Genomic DNA, 17,416 nt, shown 5'->3' on the forward strand with positions numbered 1-17,416 from the left:
GCCCCTGAGCGGAGCCTGCTCCCCGTTCGCACTTGCGGGCCCATCCGTGCCCTGCTGTGTGTGTACTGCTAACCGCCCCCCCGCGACCGTGGTGCCGTGGGGAGCAGCCTCGACCCACTCATTGGTCTCTGAAGTCATTGGGCTTTGGAGCTGGGCCAGTGGCGGTGGGCCGCCTGCACTGGACCCCGAGAGGGGGTGTCAGTCTGCTGGGCCCCTGAGGGATGTGCATGGGCGATTCCCTGGCCAGGCCTGGGATGCAGTGAGGAGGTGGCTGCCGGTGCCCGGGCCACAGCAGGACAGGAACAAGCGCCCATGACGGTGGTGCCCACCCCAAGGAAGAAGAAAGCAAGGGCTGGGAGGAGAGGGAGGTGGGACCGTGGCCTCTGCAGACAGACGGATGGGGACGCTGCTCGAGGGGGGCGGTGGCTGAGCCCCGCGTGTGAGCAGGGTGGCCAGGAGGGTGTCCGAGGAGCAGCCCGGGCGGGGTCCCCTCTGGGAGGGCCTGGCGCATGAGGAGCCCACGGGCCCTGTGGCTGTCCCTGAGGGCGGGGCCGAGGGCGGGGGCAGGGGCCTGGCCCGGCTGTTGGCACGGAGGGCATCGACCTCACGCCGAGGGAGGGGGCTGCAGCAAGCTGCGTGCTCCCTCACCCTCCACGCCGTCAGTGCCCCCAGTACACCTGACACCGGGCCAGCCCGGGCCCCTCCAGACTCTGTGCCGCGTCCCCCAGCCAGCCTTGCCCTGTCCCCAACCACGCACGTGGGGCAGGGGCAGCACCGCAGGGAGGTGTCCTGCCAGGAGGGCCCCTGGTGCCACGCAAAGGCCCACCTCCACGGGGCAGGGGCAGGGAGCGGGGAAGGCCAGGCCTGTCCGCTCAGAGCCCTGGGCACCCGTCCCGCTGCTGGGCCCAGGTCCCCTTTGGCTTGGGGGTTCAGCCACAGTGGGCCCGGGCCGGGGGCTGGTGCAGGACGGGCCTCGCGCTGGCAGGGCCCGGGCAGGGCTGCGCGGGGTGTGGGATTCCCCTGATTGCAGCTGGCCCGGTCTGTGGAGCGGCCTCGGGGACTTCTCTCTGGGCGTGGGCACACATTGGCAGGGCCGCGGCCTGAGGCCGTGTTCAGAGCAGAAGCCTGCGGGATTCTTCCGTCAGCCGCTCGGACGTCCACCACACCAGGGACCCTGCTGGCTGTGGCCTGGCCAGGGGTGTCCCACGGGGCCAGGGCTGGAGTGCCCTTGCCCTCCTCTGCCCGCTGCCAGTCCCTTGGGCCAGCCCTGTGTGCAGTGGGGGAGGGGCAGGCGGGGGCGGGGGCCTGGCCGGGGAGGGCGGCCCTGGGGTGAAACTGGCTCTGGCCGAGTGAGGTCCTGGCCTGCTTGTGCCGGCCGTGGGGCGGGGTGGGCGAGGCCCGAGCCGCGGGTGCCGCCTCCTTCCCAGGCCCCAGCAGAGCTGCCCGCAGGCCCCCCCCCCACAGTACCACCACTTGCGTCCCTGCTCTCCAGTGTGTCCTGCAGGGCGGTGGCGGACCCCAGGACAGACGGGCACCCTCGCCTCACGGTGGCCGGTGGGGCGTGGACGGGTGCACAGCAGCCTGAGGCCGCGGCCCTGTCCAGCCCATCGCAGCGCCTCCCCCTGGACCTGCTTCCTCCCTGGCGCCGGCTCGCGGCTGGGGGGATGCGCGGCCAGCGGTGTGGGGCTCGGGGAGGTGGTCGGGAGGGACCCCCGTGCGGGGCCCCCAGCACCGTGTGGCCAGGAGGGGAGGGGAGGGCGGCTGTCGCCGCCAAGGCCCCGCCAGCTCCGTCGGCGTCTGCGGTCAGGCCGTGCGTGTCCCGGCCCCTCCCCTCCCCTCCCCTCCCTGTGGCGCCGTGGGGAGAGCGCACTGTTCGGGAGGGTCTCTTGTCCCTTAGGCCCCAGAGATTGGGGAGCGAGGCCTCCACACAGGGACGGGTGGGGCAATGTCCGTCCCAGGTCCTCCCGGGTCTCTGCTGGGTGGGCCAGCAGGTGGGCGGGTTGACCCCTGGGAGCGAGGACGGAGCTGGGGTTGGGGAGGGGGCGCCTGGGGTGTCGGGGGAGGCCCCACTGGAAGGGCAGGTTCTGCAGGTGAGCGGCCTCAGTCCCGAGGAGGGAGAGTGCGGAGTGGCCACTGCTCAGAGCGGGCCGTCCTCCTGCCACCACGCACGTGCTGGCCCAGGGCCGCCTGCACCTGCCTCTCTCGTCCCTGAGGGCCACCCTGCTCTCATCGCGTCCTCCGCCGCTTCTCGCCTGTGTTAGGTCTTCATCCCAGAGCTAGTCGTGAACACGTTCATCAATTACGGGCCTCGCAAGGGAGGGCCAGACACAGCTGCCCGTGCGGGCATCTCTGTGGATTTGCACACGTGTGGCGTGTGAGTGGCCACCAAGACACAGGACCACAAACTCAGGGGCTCAAGTCAACACTAGTGTGTCACCTTTGGGGTCGGGAGTCTGCAGTCAGTGTCTCTGGGCCAGAAGCAAGGTGCCTGCCGCGCTGCGCTCCTTCTGGGGCTCCAGGGAAGGTTCGGCTTGTCTTCTCCAGCTTCTGGAGGCAGCCTGCGTTCCTTGTCTCTCGGCGCCCCTCCACCTTCAAAGCCAGTGGTACCACCAGCCCTTCTCGGGCTGCGCCTCTCTGGCTCTCTGCCCTGGCTGGGAGAGGTTCTCTGCTCAGCTCGTGGTCAGATTGGCTGGTCTCATCCCAAGGGCCGTCACCGTAACCACACCGGCAAAGTCCCCTTTGCCGAGTGCAGCGACAGCTCGCGGGTTCCAGGCGTTGTGGGACAGACGCCTCTGGGGCCCATTAGGCTGCTGCCGTAGCGTGTGCGTGCACGTGTGTGCACCCACACACACTCGTGAGTCCTGCTTTGTGGACGTGGGATCACGTTCTGTGCACCTGAAAGTCTCCTCTTCCTGCACAGGGTCTGGGAAGCCTCCCTGTGTCGCTGGAGGGCCAGGGCCCCGCTCAGCCTCCCGATCTCTTTGTTCCTCGATTGTTCAAGTCTGTGTTAACGACTGGCAGCCCGAGAGCCCCTGTGCATCCCAGCTTTGGGTGCTGGGTAACACGCCTCACTTGGAGCGCATAGCATTCTTCAAAGATGCCTCGGATGCCCTTGGGCGCTTTCTCTCCTAGATCATCAGAAACGTTCCCCGAGGCTGTGGTTGGTCATGGTGCACGTGTGCGCAGATCTGAACGTTGTAAACCTGTCGGCACATCCACCGGGACTTGGGTCACCTCTCCATTTGTTTAGGATGCTTCCCAGTCCTGCATGTTTCTGAGATGTTTGTTCTCTGTGGGTTTTCTCTGTGATGCTGAGATGAGGTTCCCCAGCCCCACAGCTGTCTGGACTTGGTGACCCCTGCCATGTGTGAGGAAGGGACAGGATGGACTTTCTTTAGACACGTGATCAGGTTGTCTTACTGAGGTGGTTATGTCCCATCTTAACGGGAGGGTAGGGCAGGAGAGAGACCCAGGGTCTGCATCGTGAATGAGGACTTCCTCCCCTTTCTGCCACGCATCCTGGGTGCGCGGGGTGGTACCGGGCTCATCACATCTCGGTGGACTGTCAAAATTACCATCCCCTTTGTCCCACTTCATGCCTTTCCTCTTGAGTTCTGTTTTGTCTGATAATATAGTAGGGCTGCAATATTTACTTACTTTTTATCATTTGCCTAATTTTTTTAACAGACTTGTTTTTAGAGCAGTTTTAGGCTCCTAGCAAACTTGAGAGGAAGGTCCAGAGAGTTCCCCACTGTCAACACCCCCACCCAGCGGTACATTTGTTGTTATTGGTGAACCTGCCCTGGCATATCGCAATCGCCCGGAGTCCAAAGTTCAGGGTTCACTTAGTGTTATATGTTCCGTCGTGCGTTTAACAAATGTAGATGGCATGTATCCACCATTATAGTATCACAAAGGGTATTTTCACTGCGCTACGAATCTTCTGCGCCCCACCTGTTCGTCCCTCCTCCCCGACCCCTGGCGGCCACTGATCTTTTTACTGTCTCCACAGTTGTGCCTTTTCCGGAACGTCATACGGCTGGAATCGTGCAGCCTGTAGCCTTTTCAGATTGGCTCTTTCACTTAGGAACATGCATTCAAGTTTCCTGCATGGCTTTTCTTGACTTGATAGCTCACTTCTCTTTAGCTCTGAACACCGTTCCGTTGTCTGGATGGGCCACAGTCTATGTGTTCACCTGCTGAAGGACAGCGTGGTTGCTTCCAGGTTTTGTCAGCTGTGGAAAAGCTGCTGTAAATACCCGCAGGCAGGTTTCTGTGTGGACGTAAGTCTTCAGCTCCTTTAGGTAAATACCAAGGAAAGCGATTGCTGGATCCTATGGTAAGAGTCTGTTTAGTTTTGTAAGAAACGGCCAGACTGTCTTCCCAAGCAGCCACCCATCTGCGTTCCCACCAGCGGTGATGAGGGTTCCTGTTGCTCCACAGCCTCGTCAGCACTTGGTGTTGTCTATATTCCAGATTTTGGCCATTCTGATAGGTGTATAGTGATATCTCATTGTTATTTTATTTTTATATATATATTTTTTGGCCGAGCCACGTGGCTTGTGGGATCTTAGTTCCCCAACCAGGGACTGAACCCGTGCCCTCGGCAGTGAAAGTGCTGAGTCCTGACTGCTGGACCGCCAGGGAAGTCCCTCGTTGTTTCAACTTGCGTTTTCCTGATGACAGCTGATGTGGAGCATATTTGCAGGTCCTTAACTCCATCTGTGTGTCTGCTTTGCTGAGGCGTCTGTTCAGGTCTTTCGTCCATTTCTTAATCAGGCTGTTCATTTTCTCATTGTTGAGTTTCAAGAGTTCTTTATATATTTTGAATAACAGTCCTTTATCTGATGCGTGTTTTGCAATTTTTTCTCCCAGTCTGTGGCTTGTCTTCTCGTTGTCGTAACTGTGTCTTTTGGAGCACAGAAGTCCAGCTTGTCAGTTCTTCCATGAATTGTGCCTTTGGTGCTGTGTCTAAAAAGTCATTGCCAAAGCCAAGCTCATCAGGAGTTTCTCCCACGTTACCGTCTAGGAGTTTGGCATTTTACATATAGGTCTGTGATCCATCGTGAGTTTTTTTTTTTTTTTTTTTGCATGTGATGTCCAGTTGTTCTAGCACCATTTGTTGAAAAGACTATCTTTCCCCCATTGTATTGCCTTTGATTTTTTTATTAAAGATGAGTTGACTGTATTTATGTGGCTCTATTTCTGGGCTTTCTGTTCGGTTCCGTTGATCTGTTTGTCTCTCTTGCACCAATACCACAGTGTCTTGATTCCCGTAGCTTATAATAAGTCTTAAAGGCAGACACTGTCAGTCCTCCAAATTTGTTCTTCTCCTTCAGTAGTGTGTTGGTCTTTTCCCTCCCTGTATAAACTTCAGAACTGACTTGTTTATAGCCCCAAAATAACTTGCTGGGATTTTCATTAGGATTGCACTGAATCTATAGCAAATTGGGAAGAACTGATATCTTGACAGCATTGAGTCTTCCTATCCATGAACATGGGATGTCTCTGAATTCATTTAGTTCTCCTTTGATTTCTTTTGTCGGAGTTTTGTAGCTTTTCTCATGTAGACCTTGTACACATATATGTCATACTTATACCTGGTATAAATATAAATATTTCATCTTGGGGGTGCTAGTGTAAATGGTACTGTGTTTTTAATTTCAAATTCCACTTGTTCATTGCTGGTATATAGAAAATGGTTGACTGTTGTACATTAATCTTATATCCTACAAACTTGCCATTATCAGTGGTTCCAGGAGTATTTTTTGGGTAATTGTTTTGGGTTTTCTACATTTTGATTTTCATGTCATCTGCAGATTGATAGTTTTATTTCTTCCTTTCCAATCTGTGTGCTTCTGTTTCCTTTTCTGGTCTTATGGCGTTAGCTATTATGGTGAAAAGGAGTGGTGAGAGGGGGCATCCTTGCCTTGTACCTGGTTTTAGTGGGGAAGCTTCAAGTTTCTCACTGTTAAGTACACCATTAGGTATGATGTTCACTGTAGGTTTTTAGTGGATAGTCTACCAACTTGAGGAAGTTCACCTTTATTCCTAGTTTACTAAGAGTTTTTATCGTAACGTGCGTTGGATTTTATAAGATGCTCTTCCTGCATCTAGCGATAGGACCGTGTGATTTTTCTTAATTCTGTTGATGTGATGGATTCCATTAAGTGATCTTCAAATGTTGAGCCAACCTTAAGTACCTGGGCTAAATCCCACTTGGTCCTGGCTGGCCTGTTTGCTGAAAGGGAAACTGTCTTCAACTAGCAAGTCCCCGATTCCTTGATCTGAAGCGAGTGCGGCAGACCAGAGGGCCCTGGCTTATGTAGGTGCCACCCACTGTGTTCCCAGGAAGGCGTACCTCTGAGCTCCCAGGGCTTGGCTTGGGCACTCGCTTTCTGGAGAGATACTGGTTCCCTTCCCGAGACAGCTGGGCCAGCGCCTCAGGCCAGCACCTCCAGCACAGCAGCTGCCAGATCTGCAGGGAGGTGTGGCCACATCCCCCGCCCAGGACGCCTGTAACTGGAGAACGGAGCAGTGATCTTAGGGCTGTGGCATTCAGAGGCCTACTCCCGATGGGAACCATGGAGAATTTCATGGAGAGGAAATGGGAGAACTTTGGAAAGGAACTGCTCATGCATCTCTGGGGTCCCTGGGCTGTCTCTATAACACGCTATTGTCTTCCAGCCCGGGACGTCCACGGCTGCTGCATCTTGTGTTCTCAATTAATCTGGAAAAGTTCTAGCTGCCTGGGAGGAAGGGCGCTGTGGGGCACATCCATGTTTAACTTTGAGGGCAGCTGAGTTGGGACACTGGGGCCACTGGCACTCAGGCTGGTGAGGGTCCTGTTTCCTAATCTTAGAGCATCTCCCCGAGCGGACACTTGGGCCCTGGGCACTTCTGATACAAAGGGACCCATATAGCAGCCGCCGTCTGGCTGGACGGCAGTGTCTGTCTCTGAGCAGGAAGTGACTGCTGGCCTCCCAGAGCCCAGGGTATTGGGGAGACCCCCTGCCCCTGTGAGGGGGACGTTTACCCTGGGCAGGCGCGAGGCCAGGCCTCATTCCGTGGATGCTGCTGTCTGCACTGCCCTGGCTGTTCCCCACTTCTCATCTGCATAGGGGTCTTACCTGCAAGGGGCAGGGTGAGGCTGAGGGGGAGCCCACATTGTGGGGAGTCGGGGCCCCACAGAGACGCCGCTATCTGGGAGGGGCCAGCCCGGCGGGTGCCCAAAGCCCTGGTCTTCGTGTGGGCACCTCTTCTCTTCTCTTTTCATATTTTGTTCTCAGGGTGCTATGTGAAAGGCACGGCTTGTCTTAGGAAGTTGGGGTCCAGCTTTTCTTCCCTCTGCTTTGTCCCAGGAAGTCCTGGGTCGGCCTGACCCTGCACTCGGGGGCCAGAGTCCAGGCGCCCACCACACACTGACGCACGGACGCAGCCATGCTGTCACCTGCACACATGGTCGCGTGCACACTGGGGGGCTCATCTGCGCCTTGGTCGGGACACCCACACGCCAGCAGCCGCTCCCCAGGAGAGCGTCTCCCCGTGGACCTCATTTTGGAGGCAGACCGCGCTGATTACGGGGGTCTTCTTTTTTTTTTTTTTTTTTTGAGGTACGCGGGCCTCTCACTGTTGTGGCCTCTCCCATTGCGGAGCACAGGCTCTGGACGCGCAGGCTCAGCGGCCATGGCTCACGGGCCCAGCCGCTCCGTGGCAGGTGGGGTCTTCCCGGACCGGGACACGAACCCGTGTCCCCTGCATCGGCAGGCGGACTCTCAACCACTGCGCCACCAGGGAAGCCCTACGGGGGGTCTTGAGAGAAAAGGCCTTGGGGGAGGCCCTTGGCCAGACCACGGCCCCCAAGTCCCCACTCTGCCCAGCCGTGTGGGCGTTCAGGGAAGCCACTGGTGAACCGGCCTCTCCTCGCAATGGTGTTTCCCCCTCCTGGGGTGGCCAGTGACCACATCCCCTGTACAGAGAGGTGGGCCTTGCCGCCCCCAGCCCTGGACACCCCCGGTCCCAGCAATCATCAGTCCAGGCCACTAGTGGCCCCTACACGCCCAGGAAGCAGCAGTGTCCCTGCTGTACCCACGGCTCGGGCGGGTCCAGGCGCCGTGGCCATGTCCCAGCCTGGGCCTGTGCCGCCGAGTGGGCTCCTTTTGGTGGGGGGGTCGCTGACCACACGAGGAGGCGGAGGGACGAAAGCCCGCGGGGTAACTGAGAGGATGGGTGGAGCGGTGTGGGGCCGAGAGTGTGGCGGTCGGTGAGGGAGGAGGCCAGGGTGGTCCATCAGGCAGCCCTGTCCCGGTGGGGCGGTCGTGTGTGGCGCCTGGTGTGGACACTGGGCAGTGAGGAGCCCCCGAAGCAGCCACCAGCTGGGAGGACCCCCAGCAACCTGGGAGGCGGGGGCGGAGTTTGCGGTACCAAGTGTGAGCAGACTTGGAGACCACAGCTAAGAAGGGCCCCCCAAGAAACGCGGCCCCTTTTACGGCCTCCCTTCCTAGGAGTGTAACTCGTTTCCGGGACGTTCCTAGTGTAGACGCAGCTCAGGGCACCCCCTGTGTGCATCTCTCTCTTTTTTGTAACGTTTCGATGTCTTGAAGTTACACCAGTGTCCGGGGTGGGTGAGGGTACCTTGACCAGCGTCTGCTGCGTTCCTCCTGTGGTTCCAGTGTGGGAACAGGGGCGGGCTCAAGCCCTCGGCACCTGGCAGTGGCTCCGTGTGCTAACGGGGGACGGGGTCCCCAGCGGGCAGTGGCCCTGCCCCTCCCACCACGCTGATTTGGGAGGGTCTCTGCGCCCCACTTGGAAGCAGCGAGCCTGTGGGGGCGGGCGTGGCGCCTGGACGGGCAGGTGGCTGTCGTGCCCCGCTGGCGGGCGGGAGGCCGGCCGGGCCTCGGTTTCCCTGGGGGTGCGCGGCCTCACTGCTGTCTTTCTCTCCACAGAGAGCCAGGTCATGGAGGTGGGGCTCCAGCCGCTGCTCGGGGAGCCCCTGCCGCGGCAGGTGGCCCTGGTGCACGACCCCGACGTGGGGCCCGCCTACGAGTTCGGCGCGGACGTGGATGGTGACGGCTGGGCGGCCCGGAGCCTCCTGCCCAGCACGTTCTTCCAGCACTTCTCCCTGCTGGTGCACGTGCGGCCGGCCTCGGCGCGCGCGGGCGTGCTCTTCGCGGTCACGGACGCGGCGCGGGCGGTGGTCCTGGTGGGCGTGAAGCTGGCGGCGGCGCGCGGGGCGTGGCAGCAGGTGCAGCTGCTCTACACCGAGCCCGGTGCTGCCCGCACTCACACGGCCGCCAGCTTCACGCTGCCCGCGCTGGACGGTCGCTGGACGCGCCTGGCCATCGCCGTGGACGGCGCACATGCCGCGCTCTTCGTGGACTGCAAGGAGGTCCAGCGCCAGCCCCTGGCGCGCTCCCCACGCGGCCTGCAGCTGGAGCCCGACGCCCGCCTCTTCGTGGCCCAGGCCGGCCGAGCAGACCCTGACAAGTTCCAGGTAACCGCGATGGCCGCCCGCACCGGGGCAGGGGGCGGGCTGGGGATGGGGACGATGGTTGCTCCCACCTGCTGCGGCAGGGGCTCCGGGGACAGGAAAACCCCGGGGGAGCAGGCCCTTGGTCCACCCAGCTCCCCCTGGGCTTTATTCCCCTGCTGCTCTGGGACTGCCTTCTTCACTGGATACCCACGTCTGCCACCGGCAGGGGCCCCACCCCATGTGTGCATATGTGTGTCTGCACGTGGGTGTGGTGCTCCCCCCATCCGTGAGCGGGGGCTTTGTCCAGGCCCAGCGGCAGACCGCACACAGTGAAAATGAAGAATTTCAAGACGGCCGTGGAGCGCTGAGTGTGGGCCAGGGGGTTCATGGCACGCACCAACATTCATTGTGCTGGTTATTATTTTCGCCAGACTGTGCAGTGGCCCCATGGCCGGTGAGCCCAGGGCAGGCCTCCGCTTCAGAGCAGCGTGGGCAGAATTTCCCCAGCGGTGACCGGCATGTGGCGGTCTCTACCATGTCCCCAGAAGCCCCCTCCCCCAGGCCTGGCCCTGGCCTTCACTTCTGGGGGGAGGCAGATCCCAGATCCTAGTGGGGTCTTTCTCCTGGGCCCTCGGCCCTCGCAGTTCTTGGAACCTTTAGCTGGAGCCCGCCTCCTGGAAGCAGTGCGTGGGCACCCCCAGCAGGCACTGCCCCACGAGTCCCTGAATTCTAACATTGCAGCCACTCTGCAGCTGGCCCGCCCCGCCCGGTGGTCCAGACAGGGGTCCCTGTGTGTGCTGATGGGGGATGTGTCCCCAGGGGACAGAAAGTTAATTATTGCCCAGACAAAGGCTGCTTGGTTAAAGTTGTTCTAAGTCCTGGTGACTCGGTTCTGAAAGCTGACCTTTCACCTTTGGCAGGAACTCTCACCCATGGGGTCTGGGAGCCAGCAGGACTTTGATACCAAACTGGGCCTCTTCGTGTTTTCATGTTGATCCTCAAACTTGTTTAACTGGAGAGAAGTTGGAGAAAGCCGTTCCGTCTAGGGAGGGGCGGTGTGGGCTGGCGAGTCGTGAGATTTCCCACGCTTTTCCAGACGGAAATCTCTCCCATAAGTTCCATGTTTCTTTAACACTTTAAAAGAAAAGTTGCTCGTGTGCTGGTGGGGATGGGTTGCCTGTCTCACGGTGCTAACAGAGGTCACCACCTTCCTGCCTCGAGGACAGCCAGAGGGGCTCACCAGGCTGGGGTCGTCTGTGCAAAACACACTTGCCAGTTAGATACGTAGGCAAACAGTGTCTGGGTGTTTTAATTTGCATTTCTTAGTTGTGAGTGAAAACAAACTTTAATGTTTCCCGTGTTTACTGGATGTTTGTACTTCTTCTCGTGGCTAGCCCGTTTATGTCCTTTGCATTTTTGTTTTAATGGCTTCCGTTGTTTCTTATTGGTTTATATGAACTCTTTATGTATGTAAGACACTGATCATTTGTTTTATACACTGCAGATTTTATTTCCCAGTTTTTCATTTGCCTTTTCACCTAGTCATTCTTTTAACCATTGGGATATTTAAAGTGTTTATGTGGTTAAATCTGGCCTGGAATAGACACCCAGAAAAATCTTTGAAGATTAGAGAGACAGAAGCAGAGGGCACTGTCCGGCTCTGTCTGGAGCCCTGCTTACCAGGGTTAGGGTGCTGCCCCTCCCCCTGCCGTAACATGCCACTTCCAGCTGGGTCCAGTGTGGAGTGACTCCTCTGTCCCCTCGGACTCCAGTTCCAGGAATCTCTCTCTGGGAGTTTGATCAGACTCCAGCCAAGTGAGAGGTGAAGCGTGTTGTCTGGGGGGAGGAGTAGACAGGACGGGTTTAGGACAGGGTTTGTCAGCCTTTCTGAATTCAGACTCCTGGGGAAACATCACTCACACGTGTGACTGCGAAGACTTGGCCCGGATGAGCACAGAGCTTCGGGTGCGGAATGAGCCAGGGTGTCCCCCCCGATGGTCTCCGGAGCAGGGCGCTCAGCCCCTCGCTGACCACCCAGCACTCAGCCCGGCCCCCTCCTGAGGTCCTTGCAGACCCTTTGTTGTTTTCTCCCGTCACAAAAATTAGGAACGTCCTTGGTCTTTCACGTTCATTCTTATTCTTGAGCTTATTTTGTAATAAATATTTCTTGGGAAATCCCTAATTCCACCCAGTTGTTGCAACATTCTGCTTAAAATGTTACTTCCAATTCTTTTTCGGTGGTTATTGACCTCATTCTTTTTTTTTTTTAACTATTTCAAACACTATGTAGTTGAATTTTCGCGACTTAATTTCTCTTTGTTGAAAGTGTTCCTGTTTTCTCATTCCCGTTGGCTTTTCTCTTTATGAAGCCACCTTCCTCTTTACCCCGGTTTCTGTTGAGGTTTAGTCATCTGTTTTTTCAGACCTCCTGGGACCCTCGTCTGAAACTGGTACTGGGCCAGGGCAAGACTGTGCTTGGGAACAAGAGACACGGCCCAGCTGTGCACCTCGTGTTGAACATTCACTGCTTTTGTTCTGTGATGAGGGCGCTGGAGGCTGTGAATTTTCCTCAGCAGGCGGCTTTGTTGGCCACGTTATATAAGGAATAAGTGACTGGCCCACTGAAGCTAAGAGGGTGTCCACCAGCCACGCTAGGTTTGGGTAGGCTTGGCCCCAAGGATGGAGCACAGCGGGCAGGGAAAGTGCTGGCATCCTCTGACACCCCTTAGTCCTCTCGCTGTGGCCCCCAAGTCCAGCCACACCAGACCTGCTGGCCCTGACTGAGGGACAGCTCGGGGCACCAGAGGTCACTGTCACCAGCTTCTCCCAATACTCCTCTGTCAGTCATCTGAACTGACCTGGACCCGTACTGTAACTGGTCACAGCCCTGCAGCAGTCACGCAATTCCCTGACTTCATGAAATGGAGAAATGGGGAGAGAGTTCCTTGTAATAGAATTTGACGCGAATAGTTGAGGAGTTGGGGCTTGGTACGGGAAGCTGGTCAGAAGCCACTCAGTTCAGGACATACGGGACGTGGGACAGTGGTGATGTGGGCCAATCACAGAGACAGCCGGGGTAGGTGACAAGGGACCAGGCAACCTGGGGGTCAGCCAGCAGAGGAGGGAGGGGCCGGGGGTGAGGACGGGCGAAGCAGGCCCAGGAGGGCTGGGCCCCACCCACCCCCGTCCAGGCTTGCTCAGCCCCACTGCCCTGGGCCGGGACATGGCCCTTCCAGATGGAACAGACACCCTGGCACCCCTCAGGGGTGTGGGAGGCCCCTGGGGAACGCTGGGGTGCCCGGAGCTGGGGTCCCAGGGAGATGGACCCAGCACCAGTGACTAGGGATGCGCTTTCACGGCGTGGGGCTCTGGTCGTCTGCACAAACTCTAAGCCCAGTGGCCCTAGTGAGGCAGCAACTGGACAGATTTCAGACGGTCTGGATTTCACAACCTCTGCTTGCAAGTCCGTCCAGCGTGTGCAGCGGGTCTTGTGGCCTTTGTGCTGCTGGCATCTTCCCAGCTGAGCATGGCCTCGGGCGTGTCCTGCTCCCCACTCCTCCCGGCGTCCGGCAGCCTGTTGCTGAGTGGCTGGCCTGATGCCGGCTGGTGTGGGGACCCTCGCCTCACGGGACAGTGTCCGTGTGGGGACGGTCATGCCCAGATGCCCTCTGCCTGCCAGGAGCCTCGTGACCTTCCTGCATCGCTGTCACACACGAAGTGCCCCGGTGCTGTTCAGAGTGTGGCTTTTCTAGAAATTGAACGTCTGGCCCCTCGTGCCGCCCCTGGCGTGATTCTCTGTCGCCTGGAGACGCCCTGTCCCTCCTCCAGCAGGGCTGTGGGTGGGCCGAGAATTTCCATCCCCAACATGCTCCTGCCACTGACCTGAGCCCAGTGACCAACCCCCGTGCATGCACACACGTGTGCCCTCCTGCACACAGACCTCCACACGCCCCTCCCGGCAGCTCACTGCCCTCCCTGGTGGCTGGAGCATCTCAGGGTTCCAGGGGGAAACAGACCAGCCACTGCCCACGGCCGAATACCCTCATCACGGCCAGGTAGACCGTCCCTCTTCAGACCAGAGCTCCAGCCCTGGGTGGTCTGCAGGCTGCCAGCCCCTCACAGCCTCTCCTCTACCCGCAACCAGGCTCTGCCCGTAGGATCCACGTACCACACGGGGCCCAGGGACCCCAATGCCTATACAGTCCCGTGGTCAGTCAGGCCATCCTGTGTCCCGCCAGTGATGTCCAGCCCTGGACACAGCCTCAGCTCCCCAATGGCTGCCGTGAGAAGGGGCCAGCTCCACCCTGACGGTGGGCCTTGCAGGGACTCTGCAGGCTGGTTCAAGGCTCCAGAGAAGACCGTGGCTTTCTGCTCTCAGGGGGCCGGTGACGGGGGACCCAGGGCAGGCAAGGATGCAGCTGGATGTGAAGGGCAGAAGCAGCTGGACTCAGCTTTGGACACAGGTGTCTGCGCTGGTTCAGCTGAAACAATGGGCTAACCTCAGACTGAGGGAGGCTGCACTCCACATGCCTGGTCACTTCCGGGAAGACGCTGCCACCTCCCTCCCGCCAGCCAGGGGACAGGCTCCTGGACGGCAGTGCTGACCGCGACCCCCGCCCCCCAGCCCTGTGGTCTGTCAGCTTCCCCTGGAGGCCCAGACATCACCAGGCAGGTGCTGGTCCCCTCCAGGCCATCCTGCAGAACCTTCTGGAACCGCTGGTCATCCTGAGTGTGAGAAGCGTGCAGCCTCCTGCCATGGTGTGAGGGTCGGAGCTGCAGGAGGGGCTCGCCAGGCAGGATGGGCCTTGGCCACGAAGCCACGGGCGCTTCTGCCTTAGAGCTTCTGAAATGAGCTGCGGTCAGGTGGGGAAAACAGTGAACGTGGCCCGTGTTCCCACCAATGGACACTGTTCTCGCCACCTTCGGAGATCAACCAGCGACAGGACGCCATTGTCGGCGACTTGGTGCCCCCGTCGGCTGGTGAGGCCGCAGCAGTTTTGGGAGCCCCGAGCAGGGCCCACCGCCCCTGAGGCCAGCCCCCGTGCTCACTTGAGAAGGGGGGCGGTCCACGTGCGCTGCGGAGCTGAACCCCCCCGCCTGCACCTCCTCTCCGCCTGTGTCTTTGGCCCCCTCCCCCCCCGCAGGCCTGGCTGTGTTGGGGACATGAGGACCTCATGTAACTGGGGGCTGTGGGGTTCTCCCTCAGCCCCCCCCGGGCCAGCTGACCTCATTCGCCTGAACGTGCACACACACCTGTGCACATACACACCCACGTGTACACGTACAAGCCTGTGGATGCAGGGGCACGCTCACACACGATGACGCGCGCACCTGCACGACACAGTTATACACTCATGTATACGTGCGCACATCCACGTGCACGTGACACACGCGATGTGTACACACAAACACACACGCAGGGAGGTGGGGTGTCCCACCCTGTAGGCCTCTATCAGTGGGAGTGGAGGTGCAAGGGGGAGTATGGAGCCGGGCAGAACCGGGGTCCGGAGGTGCTGATCCTTGGGAGGGAGTCCGTGGGGCTTCCTGGAGGAGGTGGCCTGAGCTGGGCCCAGAGAGAGGCGTGGAGCCCTCAGGCGAGGGCTCATGGGGACGCACGGGGGTGTTTGTCAGCTTGTGGTCACGCGTGGAGCAGGATGGCCGTGAGACGGGGGATCAGTGATAAAGGGAGTGTGAAGGGCACTTAGGGGGTAAACAGTAACCTGACCGGTCGGCACACGGCCCGAGGACATCCCGCCCGTGGCCTATTTTAATACAGCCCACGACTAGAAAGGCTTCTGCATGTTTAAGTGGCTGCAAAGCCAAAAGAAGACGAGTGCTTTGTGAGGCGTGAATGTTTGAGTGTCCTGTACGGTCTGGTGGGAGCAGCTGCATCCAGCGTCCACCAACCATCTGTGGTCAGCTTCCCGACACAGCCGCAGAGCAGCGGCAGCAAAGACCTGGAAATGTGCACCGTCTGGCCCTTGACTGAGAAGGTTTGCCGGCTCCGGACCTAAACTGGTCTGTATTAAGAGCTGTGAAAACGTGCATCTTAGACTCGATGAAATGTCTCTATTCAGAAGATGCACTGATAAATCCCGTGGATTAAAATGAAAACAAAAGAAATACCAGGCAAGCATGTGTAAATACTCGTAACTGCCAGGCAGGGAAGCCTTCTAGAAAGGGCACCAAAGGCCCGGGGTCCAGCGGCCTCACGCACGTGTCTCCGCGATCTCAGCGGCGACTCAGAACCTGTGGTTGTGTCACCCTCTGGGGAACAGGAGACCTCATGGCAAAGGCCCCGGCGCAGCCAGGCTGAGGTTCTCGGCCATCGTGCCATTCCAGCTGGTGGTGGCCCTGCCCCAGCGTTGGGCTTTCTGTAGGAGCGGGGGTCCCGCATCTTCTCCATGCCTGCTGCCCCGACCTCCCCCCGGCCAGTGCCGCCTGCCTCGTGCCCCGAGGGGACACCACCTCCAAGGACACTGCACACTGCTGGCCTGTTCTCTGCGCTGGGACCCGAGAGATGTGTCTGTGCTGTGTCCTGGCACCTAGCGTGGGGCTGGGGCCACGGAGGGAGCGTGGAGCCCGCGAGCGGGTGATGAGCGTTCATGCTGAAGAGGGAAGGAGGGAGGGAGTGATGCCGCCCGCTGTGGCGTCCCCCGCTGTGGTGCTACCCCTGGGGTTGGCCTCAGACGTGCCGGGCTCCGAGCTGGCTGCAGCTTGAGTCGGGGTCTCCCTGCGCCCTGGGCCTCCTGCCTTGGGACCCCTGGTGACCTTCCCCTCTGTGCAGGGCCTGATCTCAGACCTGAGGCTGCGTGAGGACCCCCAGGTGAGCCCCCTGCACTGCCTGGATGAGGATGAGAAGGACGATGACGATAGGGTGAGTGGCCGCTGCCTGGGCTCAGGCAGGGGCTCCCTCCCCGCCCCCACCTTGTGGGAGGAGGGACTCAGGCCGGGAGTGGGGTGGCCTTGCCTGGAAACCCAAAGTAACGGGGCCAGAAAGGTCTCTTTTGAAAGATGCCACTTTGGGTCGATGTTACTTGGGATTACGTTTCTATCTACCTGTAACCTGAGAAAGAACCTCCCTTGCCTAGAACTTTCCACACAGAAACACTTACAGAACCTAAAGGTTAAAAATCACCCCTAGAATAGCCAGTTGGCGATAGAGTCACTAGTAGTCACCAGAGCAAAAAATGTGTGTGTGTGTGCGTGTGCAGTAGTGTGTGTGCGTGCGTGTGTGCAGTATGTGTGTGCGTGTGTGCGTGTGCAGTAGTGTGTGTGCATGTGTGCGCGTGCAGTAGTGTGTGCGCGCGTGCAGTAGTGTGTGTGCATGTGTGCGTGTGCAGTAGTGTGTGCAGTAGTGTGTGCGCGTGTGCAGTAGTGTGTGCGCGTGTGCAGTAGTGTGTGTGCAGTAGTGTGTGCGCGTGCGCGTGCAGTAGTGTGTGTGCGCGTGCAGTAGTGTGTGCGTGTGCAGTAGTGTGTGTGCACGTGTGTGCAGTAGTGTGTGCGTGTGCAGTAGTGTGTGCGCGTGCAGTAGTGTGTGTGCACGCGTGTGCAGTAGTGTGTGCGGTGTGTGCGTGTGCAGTAGTGTGTGCGCGTGCAGTAGTGTGTGTGCGCGTGCAGTAGTGTGTGTGCACGCGTGTGCAGTAGTGTGTGCGCGTGTGCAGTAGTGTGCGCGCGTGCAGTAGTGTGTGGTGTGTGTGTGCGTGCACGTGCACGTGCACACTGTCCCGTGGCACCTAAGGCAGAAAGCACACCACTTCTGGTGTGTGAAGAACAGACGGGCAGGAGACCTGTGTCCCCAGGGCAAACCCAGGTCTCAGCCGTGTGCAGGGAGCAGGGCAGGCGAGAGGGGGCATGACCTTCACGCTGAGTCCCAGCCCCCGAGGGTCCCTGGGCGGGGCCTCCCCTCTCGGCCGTTTCCCAGGACAGCGTCCCGGGACAGGA

At 59.4% G+C, this 17,416-nt stretch overlaps 1 protein-coding gene across 3 annotated transcripts in view; it reads left to right on the forward strand.

The window, feature by feature from the left end:
* The window catches only part of COL18A1 (collagen type XVIII alpha 1 chain), a 97,605-nt gene that overhangs the window by 51,457 nt on the left and 28,732 nt on the right, over positions 1–17,416 (forward strand). For all 3 annotated transcript variants that reach the window (XM_079922067.1, XM_079922068.1, XM_079922069.1), the window contains 2 exons: positions 8,946–9,493; positions 16,260–16,349. In XM_079922067.1, coding sequence (XP_079778193.1) covers positions 8,946–9,493; positions 16,260–16,349 — 638 coding nt within the window. The remainder of the gene's footprint in view (positions 1–8,945; positions 9,494–16,259; positions 16,350–17,416) is intronic.

The sequence above is a fragment of the Stenella coeruleoalba genome, assembly GCF_951394435.1.
Source record: "Stenella coeruleoalba genome assembly, chromosome: 5".
Taxonomy (NCBI): Eukaryota; Metazoa; Chordata; class Mammalia; order Artiodactyla; family Delphinidae; genus Stenella; species Stenella coeruleoalba.